Here is a 9,647-nt window from a genome sequence, read left to right as displayed (position 1 = left end):
CTGGCACTGGGTAAGCGTTAAACAAGCAATACCTGCATGAATAAGGATACTTCCGCTGGGATACTTTTCCCTCGGCCCACTCTGCAGATAGTCCCAGGACTCGAAACTCCTTTCCCTAGGTAAAAACAAGAGATGAGAAACTGTAACCAGGCGTCTCAAGCCCAGGTCGGACCTTCGAAAAGCGCACGCCAGCTCACGATTGGGCCGGAAGTGATGATCAACGGGCATTCAGCCCAATAGGATTTCGGAGCTCTCCCGGATGGGCGTGGCCTTAATGGCTCCAGAGACGGCTTTTCCGCGGGCGTTCTAGCCTCGCGGAAAACTCTCACACACGCTGACTCGCTCCGCTTCCGGCCGGCCTCAATTCCGCTTCCGGTCCGACTCTGGCGTCTTTGCTGAGGGTCACATTGAGCTGCAAGGTGCTTCGGGGGTGTCTTTAGGTGAGTGTCCAGGGCTTGGGAAGCTGGGACCCTATCCTGGGGAACTGAGGAACCGGACCCTCGTTTCCCCGAGGACGAAGTGAGTTTCCGGCCCGCGGCGTCTGCACCGCCCCCCCCCCCCCAACCCCGGTCCCTAGGGTCCTGTTCTGTTAGTATTCGTAGCTAACGATTATTTCGGTCTTCCTTAATTAATGCCAGGTAACGTTTCACGCGACTTTATTAATTCATTTAATCTTCACTCCAGCCCTATGAGGAAAGGCCCGTAATTATCCCTTTTTGACAGTGAAGCAACTGAGGATCAGCGATATTAAGCTACTTAGCCGGCGACCGGGGTTTGGATTCCGTAGTTAGGACTGTAGTGCCCTCAATCAGCGGGCCCTAGGCAGGCGTGGCTCCCGTGGCTTGCCCGGGCCGCGGCCTGGCCTTGCACCCAGGTTTCTGGTTCCTCCTCCCTCTTGAATGTTAGAGGGCCTAAGAGTCATTCCTGAACCACCCTCCCTCCCAGGTCTCCCCCCAAAACAACACTTCAGAACAACTCTTCTTCTGTGTCCCAGCGCTGGTATTCTACGTCTCCTCCCCATGCGCCTCTACCCTTTCCCCCCAAAGATTCTACTGTGGTGCCCCAGATCCCCACCACTACCTTGGGTCCCTTGAATTTAACACTGGCCTGCTCACTACGTTGGGTCCCTTGAATTTACATGGGCCTTTGTAACCCCATTACTCTTTGAATTCTCTGGAATAGAGGCAGTTTCACATTCCATGGAGAAAACTGTGTGTCACCTCATAAGAGATACAGCAGAGCTTTGTGATTCTCAGTCTGCAAAGTCCATAGAATGCAAGGTGTGCTAGTACTTGAAGGGGGGAAAATTACATATGTATTTTTCCTAACCTTTTTAAAAATTTCTTTCTTTTTAACTGTTCATTTTTGAGAGAAGCGAGCGGGGAGGGGCAGAGAGGGAGACAGAGAGTCCCAAGCAGGCTCCTGGAGTGTCAGCACAGAGCCTGACGCGGGGTTCCAACTCACCAACTATGAGATACAAACTGAGCTGAAATCAAGAGCTGGAGGCTTAACAGACTGAGCCATCCAGGCACCCCTTTATTCTTCTTAATCTCTAATTTAAATGTAGCATTTCCTTTTAAGAATGGAGGCATCAATCTTGGTAACAGTCATCATCTGTCGCTTTGTCAGCAATCAAAATCACGGGTCATCTTATATCACATTATGGTTGCAGATGTCACAGAATACATCTTCACTCGTGACTACTTCAGAATTGTGGTAGTTAATAAATCCTCTGCTACATACAACTGGTTTTCTTTATGGTCCTATGCAATCTTTTAATGCATTAAAAAATATTCTGAGAAAGGGTTCATTAGATCCCTGAGGAGTTCGTGGTACCAAGGAGATTAAGAACCTCTACAGTGTAGATCTGTCAGTGATGGAGTGTGGCTCCTCCACTTGTATGACCTTGGGAAGTCACTTGGACACCCTGTCCCTTGTCTGTGAAACAGTGATAGTGATAAGTAATAGTTCCTACCTTTTAGAGTGGCTGCAGGAGTAAAGTGTGTAGAACAGTGCTTGGCCTATACTGAGTACTCAGTGAATGTTGGCCAGTGTTATTTTGGGACGAATAAGGCCGGATTTTGCTAAGGAGTCCCATCCCCCCGCCCTGCCAAGCCCTGCTGTGACTTCCACACTTAGATGTGTGGATTTGCCCCACCCTTTACCTCTGTTTGTATATGCTGAGAGGTAGAAGGTGGTGGCTGATTCACACCTAACCTACCCCGTTATTCTGCATCTGGGTGGGCTGACCTCCCCATGCCCAGGTCCCTTAGAACTTTTGCCAACCTCCATTGCCTATGCCTCCAGGACTCAGCACCATGGCAGAAGACATCAAGACCAAAATCAAGAACTACCAGACTGCCCCTTTTGACAGCCGCTTCCCCAACCAGAACCAGACCAGGAACTGCTGGCAGAACTACCTGGGTAAGCAGGGCGTAGACGTGGGAGGGGATGCAGACCTGTTCCTGGTCCCTCACCTCGTGTCGCTTATCTGTTGTCTCCTACTGGATCTGTACATCCCAGGCCTCTTTTTTTGTTGTTGTGGGCATCCCACCTTGCAGGGCCCATGCCCCTCATCACAGCTGTGTTCAAGTTCCAGGATCTAGGTCAGGATCACAAACTTCGGTTCCTATAATGATTTTTTGTTTTTTTTTGAAGACTATTTGTGTGTATATGTGACAGATGTAACATACATAAAGGAAATATGTAAAGCATAATGTACACCTAAATGAATAATACTAAAGTGATTCCCCTGCGTAACTATAACCTGGATAAAAAATTAGATACTGGCCAGCATCCTGAGCTTCCCTGCCTACTGCATGCCTTGCCTTGAATACAGCATCCTACTCTGCCCACTAGAGATGTAACCTTGCCGACTTAAGGCAATCACATTTTGGTTTTATCACTGCTTTTAGGTTTGCCTCTTGATGAACTTTATAGACATTATACATAGTCTCGGTTTTTTAATTTCTTCATTTGGCAGTTTTGAAGATTCATCCATGCTATGATGTATGGTTTGGTCATTTTCATAGTGTATAATTTTCCATAATTTATTTCTGGACCCTTGCATGGTTTCCAGTTGGGGGCTTTTATGAATGATGATGCTATGAATGTTCTGTGTAATTTGATGTGCATATGAATGCTTTTGTTATGTAGAGAATGTGCCCAGGAGTACAATACTTGGAGTATTTTTCTCTTTTTTAATTAATTTTCTACTTTTATTTTATTTATTTATTTTAAAGATTTTATTTTTAAGTAATCTTTGCACCCACTGTGGGGCTCAAACTCACAGCTTCGAGATAAAGAGTTGCATGCTCTACCGACAGGCACCCCTTAATTGCCTACTTTTAAAGGTGTTTTTATTTTTAGTTTATTTATTTATTTTGAGAGAGAGAGCTCCACCAGGGGAGGGCCAAGAGAGAGGATCCCAGGCAGCCTCCCCATAGTTCAGCACAGATCCTGGTGGGAGAAAGGAGAGGCTCAGACTCACAAACCATAAGATCAGGACCTGAGCTGAAACCTATAGTCGAATGAATGAGCCATCCAGGCACCCCTAGTTTCCTACTTTTAAAAACAAGATTATCCCCTTCCCGTCTTAGGATGCCAGCATCTTAGCATCAAGATCATCTTCCCTTTCCCTTGCCCTGGTTTTGGACTTCCATAGTCCCTGCACATGTCCCTCATGTTACCTCCTCATTCCTGACCCCAGAATTTTCAGGTCAAACAGTAGTTCTCTAGGGGCCACGAGATCAATTTGGCGAGGCATGTCTAGCCTTTTTCAGCACATTTGTAGGAATGTACATTCTTTGTCAAACGTGTGTGTGTGTATGCATAACTGCTGTGAAGTGAAAAATATTTCTCTGAGTTTTGATCAAAAATGTGTTCTAGGGGCAACTGGGTGGCTCAGTTGGTTAAGTGTTGGGCTCTTGATTTTGGCTCAGGTCATGATCACACAGTTTGTGAGTTGGAGCCCTGAGTTGGGCTCTTCACTGACCTCACAGAGCCTGCTTGGGATTCTCTGTCTCTCTGTCTCTCTCTCTCTGCGTGCTCCCCCTCCCCCACTTGTTCTCTCTCTCTCTCTTTCTCTCTCTCTCTCTCAAAAATAAACATTTTTTTAAAAATGTGTTCCAGTCCTTGGTCTGGGCTGAACCTGAGCCCCTTTCTTCACAGACTTTCACCGCTGTGAGAAGGCGATGACTGCTAAAGGGGGTGATGTCTCCGTGTGTGAATGGTACCGGCGTGTGTACAAGTCCCTCTGCCCCATATCCTGGGTATGTACTGCCTGCTGGGGCCCTTGGAACGCTGGATGGGGTCTTAGCAGAAGGGAGTGTAGTAACTCGGTGGGGGCTCATCTGTGAGAGGCAGAGGAAGCACAGGGCATCGCACTGTCCATGGGACTTGACCTTTGCTTTGTGGAATTGCCCTCCTTCTCTCTTTTTAATGATACTCTCAGCCAGTCAGGACTCTCAGCTGGGGCAGCTGGGGCCGTCTCCATGCTACATCCATCTTGCTCATGCAGCCCACAAATATGCATATGGCCGGCTCCCTGTCCCTGTGGGGCTCGCCATCTTGTGCAGTTCTGTGCCTTTTATTATGAACACATTGAAATTATACATAAAAGTAGAGAGAATAATTCAGTGACCTTCCACTTATACCCACTCCCCAAATTGAGTATTTTCAAGATTTTTCCACATTCCCTTCTTCTGTCCCCTTTTCTTTGCTATAGTATTCTGAAGGAAATCTCAAACATGTCTTTTTACCCCCACCTACTTCCGTGTGCTTCTCTAGAAGATGCAGACACAGTAAGGCAATCTGGCTAGCCCTGATTGACCAGACCTTTTGTCACTATTTAATACTCTGTCACACACTTTAAATAAAGAATTTATCTTTAGGGGCCCAAGTCCTTCTGATTGAGCCCCCCGCCTCCCAAATATTTATGTTTAACATTGTACTATTTCCTCAAATCAAAGATCCTCTTGACTGCAAGAAACATTGAGAAATCTTTTTTTAAAATGCCAGAAAGGAATGCAATTAATGCTAATTTCATTATGCAAAATGCAAAATTCATTCTCTCTCTGACCCTCCCCCGTTCATGCTGTGTCTCTCTCTGTCTCAAAAATAAATAAACATTAAAAAAAAAAGCCAACTGTGAGCAGTACAGTAAAATAAAAAGTAGAAGCCGTCTTGTGCTCCCCAGTGCTCCTTCCCTGAGGTAACTAGTGTTAACTCACTCCCTTTTTCCTGTGGAGCCTCTGTATGGATGAGTCACACGACGTAGTCTTCGAATTGCTTTGACTTCTCAGTGTGTCTTGAAGCCTTTTTTTATAATAATGCATACAGATCTGCCGTTTTAGGTTTTAGTAACTTTCAGATGCTTTTATTTAACTGATTCCCTTTTGATGGAGATTATGTTCTAATTTTTCAGTATATATGAAGCATCCTTGATGTACGCCTTTGGGGCTTATTTCTTGAGAACAGATTGCCTTAATGCAGTCTTCCTCAGCTTGCTTGGCTCTCCTCCCACCTCTCTGGCCACAGTGTCTCATGTGTCTTTGAGTGCCCTGTGCCCTTCCAGGATTTCTCCTTGTCGCTGGGTGATCTTGGGTAGCATGATGTTGTGAATTCATAACATCCCTCCTCCAGCCTCAGAGCCTCCATTGGGTGCATGCTGGACAGAGGCCTGGGAAGCATGCTTCCGGCCCCGGTGCTGCCCTACGCCCCATTCTCCAGGACCTGGGCCTGCCCTTACCTTGGGAGCAGCAGATTGTGTGGTTCCTACCCTCAGGTGCCTGCTGTGTCTGCCCTGTTAGGGCTGAATATAAATGTATTCTGCCAAGTCCCTTTTAAACCTGGCTGCCCTGGCTTCTTTATTTTAAAAACTTGGTGAAGTAAAAACAAGTGTTTTGTTATTGCTGTTGTTGTTGTTAAATTTTTTTTTCATGTTTATTCATTTTTGAGAGAGACAGAGCATGAGCCAGGGAGGGTCAGAGAGAGAGGGAGACCCAGAATCTGAAGTAGCCTCCAGGTTACGAGCTCTCAGCACAGAGCCCGACGAGGGGCTCAAACTCATGACCTGTGAGATCATGACCTGAGCTGGAGTCGGACACTTAACCGACTGAGCCACCCAGGCACCCCTGTTTTGTTTTTTATGAAAAATATAACCACTTCACAAAAACTTAAAAAAATAGAGAAAGGGCAGAAAAATGTTCCCCATCCTCCTGACCTCCCTAATAATACTGTAGCATTTCCAGGTGTTTCCTGTGTATTATTTTCAATTAGTCTCTAATCCCAGTATGTGTATTTTGGAAGGGCATTTAAAACATTTTTTCCAACCATGTTTTATTTTCCAGGTTAAAAAATCTTGAGTTTCTCTATGAAAAAATAGCACTGACTTTTGTGGAATCTTCAAAACAGGAGATTTATGTAATGTAGAAAGTGAAAGCCCCCGAGCCATTCCCTTCTGATCCCAAAGTTAACTTAGTCATTTGGCACAAACCTTTTACTTCCTTTTCTGTGTGCTAATGTGTGTGTATGTGTAGATGTGTGGTTATGTACTTTTTAATACTAATATGGGTCATACTCCTGACACTGTTTTATGCTTTGCTTTTTTTACTTAACATGCATTGTGTACCTACTTCCATGTCCATACAATCTGCTCACTTATTGGGCAGCCATCATCTTAATAGTTATAAAATATTTCCTTCCCTTTTAGCTGGATTCACATCTTTTCACTATTTTAAATGATACTTCAGTGTACATTTCCATTCTGGGAAATGTTTTCTTCTCTATTTGAATGGTTCCCTTAGTTTCCTTTCCATGAAGTGGGATTATTGGGCAAAGTGAAATTTCCAAGTTATCAGACCAACCTGATCCTTTAAAAAGAGATGGAGAGGAGGGTAAGGGGCATTAAGGAATCTACTCCTGAAATCTGTTTCATATGCTAACTAATTTGGATGTAAATTTTTAAAAAATATAATAAAATTTTTAAAAAAAGGAGATGGAGAGGGGCGCCTGGATGACTCAGTTGGTTAAGCATTCAACTTTGACTCAAGTCATGATCTCATGGTTCCTGGGCTCGAGCCCTGCATCGGGCTCTGTGCTGACAGTGCAGAGCCTGGAGCCTGCTTCGGATTCTGTGTCTCCCTCTCTCTCTCTGCCCCTTGCCCACTCGAGCTCTATCTCTGTCTCTCAAAAATAAACATTTTTTAAAAAGAGAGAGATGGAGAGAGGGTCAATCCCAGCGACTGAGAAGTTCACTCATAGAGTACTGTGGACTGTGGACAGTACAAGTCCAGTATGAGGGAATCCAGGTGAGCGTTGACCTGAAAAGATGTCCATCTCCACTCAAGTCATCAGGAAAACACAGCTTAAAACAACAGAGAGAAGCTTGTTTTTACCTTGCATTCTGGTGTAAGAATTATAAAGATGGACAGTGCTAAATGTTAGTTGTTCTATAAATTGGTACAATCTCTTTTGAGGTCAGTTTGGCAGGATCTTTCAAAATGGAAAAAAACATACACGTGGCAGTTTTGCATCTAGACCTACAAAGATGCTCCTGTGTGAGGATCTTCATTGCAGAGTTGTTTGTAATTCGGAAACAACCCGAGCTAGATAAATGTTGGTACATTTATCTTTGTGACAGAAAACAGAAAGAGCTCTAAGACTTGTGGGAAAAGCAAGTTGCAGGACAATACGTAGTGTGGCCCAATTTGTCTGTATGTTTTTTAAAGTACAGAGTATTCATGATACATGGTGTGTAAGTATGTAAATAAAATACACATCACTTAACTATGAGCCAGCTCATTTGTAAGCACTTGATATCCTCTAAGGGCAAACATGCTGAAAAACAGGATGAGGTGGATACTGTTATCGCTATCCTCATTTTTTTTTAATGTTTTATTTATTTTTTGGAGACAGCGCGAGCAGGGGAGGGGCAGAGAGAGGGAGACACAGACTCCGAAGCAGGCTCCAGGCTCCTTGCTGTCAGCACAGAGCCCGGTGCAGGGCTCGAACCCACAAACCATGAGATCATGACCTGAGCTGAAGTCAGACGCTTAACCGACTGAGCCACCCAGGTGCCCCTCACTGTCCTCATTTTATACAATTAAAAACTGAGGCCCTGAGGGGTGCCTGGGTGGCTCAGTCTGTCGCGCATCCAGGTCTTGATTTTGGCTCAGGTCATGATCTCATGGTTTCGTGAGTTCAAACCCAGTGTCCAGTTCTGTGCTGGGCGTGGAGCCTGCTTAAGATTCTTTCTCTTTCCCTCTGCCTCCCTCCCCACCTTGTGTGTTCTCTCTCTCTTTCTCAAAATAAAAATTTTAAATTAAAAAAAAAACAGGCCCTGAAAGATTAAGTAATTTGCCCGAGGTGTCACAGCTAGGCATTCAGACTCAGTCTTCCTTATTATCCGTGCTTTGGTCCACTGCCTCTAATACATGGCATATATATGTGAGTGTGAGGGTGTGTGTATATCAGTGGTTGTGCTTCTGACTGCCTGTAGGAAGGTCCACAGGTTGCGGAGTGTTTCTTCTAGGGAGCGTTAACAGTTTGATACGGGCCTTTCTGTTATTTTTTATATGCCTATATGCGTACATCTGTGATCAGCAGGATCACACTCTGTATTCAGTTTTGCACCTTTTTGCACTTGGGAGATCCACTCGTGCCAGGGCATAGATGAGCCTCTTTTTTGTCTCGCAGCTGCCTAGTGTTCTTTCCTGTATTCTGACAACCATCACTGAGTGTTAACCCTGGGGTTCCTGAAATACAGCACAGCCATACTCTTGAACCTCTTTACAGTCACACATCTCCCCAGGGACAGCCCTGCAGTGAATGTGGGATTTTTCTGCATGTTACTTGCCCCCCTCCAACCCTCACTCCTGAAATAGTGGCAGTACTGGGCTTACTTGTTGACGACTGAGCAGGTGAGCAAAGTGAGGAAGACCAAGGTCACTCATCTGGTTTCCCCACAGGGGAAGGGAGTAACATTGGCTGTGTTTCCACAGGTGGCAGCCTGGGACGACCGCCAGGCGGAAGGCACGTTTCCTGGGAAGATCTGAACTGGCTCCACCCACCTCTCCTCCGTACTCCATCCTTCTCCTAGGGCAGTGAAGGGGGACCTGGGTACATGGTGATCCCCACCCTGGGATCCTGAAGCATGGCTTAACTAATAATAAATACTCATTGGAAAAGTGTAAGACTGTGTATGTGTGAAAGAGCTGGATGATCGGGCAAGAAGCTGGGGTAGAATTAGTACCTTGACCAATAAGAGGGGCTTCAGGGTGATTGTTTTTTTTTCTGTTTTGTTTTGTTTTATGTTATGTTATTAAACTGACTGCCTTCTCTATACCAGACAGTAGAGTGAGTTGATTATACAAAATAGCCTCGAGCCCCTATCCATGCTAAAATTTATCTGATTATTCCTTATTATCTATATAATTACAAGAAACTTTTTTTATGTAATTTTTGAATCATGTGAAAACAGTATAATAAAAACTTCTGTGTAGCCATCACTTAGTTTTAACAGTTATCAACAGAATACCAATCAGTTTCATCTCTAATTATTCCCCTCCCCCCTAGGTGATTTTAAAGCAAATCCTGGGGATTTATCCAGAGATAAGTAAGTATGTGTATCTCTTAGAGATGCAGAT

General features: G+C 44.8%; 1 protein-coding gene across 3 annotated transcripts; it reads left to right on the top strand.

The window, feature by feature from the left end:
* The first annotated feature begins 280 nt into the window (after window positions 1-280).
* Window positions 281-9,345, top strand: COX6B1 (cytochrome c oxidase subunit 6B1). 3 transcript variants are annotated; one of them, XM_081791417.1, is made up of 5 exons: window positions 281-519; window positions 2,308-2,424; window positions 4,171-4,271; window positions 8,813-8,921; window positions 9,003-9,345. In XM_081791417.1, the coding sequence occupies exons 2-4, from the start codon at window positions 2,319-2,321 to the stop codon at window positions 8,915-8,917; spliced, it is 312 nt and encodes a 103-aa protein (XP_081647543.1). In that variant the 5' UTR covers window positions 281-519; window positions 2,308-2,318; the 3' UTR covers window positions 8,918-8,921; window positions 9,003-9,345. The 3 variants fall into 3 exon arrangements, with proteins under 3 accessions (XP_081647543.1, XP_081647542.1, XP_060508247.1); XM_081791416.1 differs by having other exon boundaries at window positions 298-440; XM_060652264.3 differs by lacking the exon at window positions 8,813-8,921 and having other exon boundaries at window positions 305-440.
* Window positions 9,346-9,647: the final 302 nt, after the last annotated feature.

This window comes from Panthera onca, chromosome E2 (assembly GCF_046562875.1).
Source record: "Panthera onca isolate mPanOnc1 chromosome E2, mPanOnc1 haplotype 2, whole genome shotgun sequence".
NCBI lineage: Eukaryota > Metazoa > Chordata > Mammalia > Carnivora > Felidae > Panthera > Panthera onca.
This window is presented reverse-complemented; position numbering and strand designations above follow the sequence as displayed.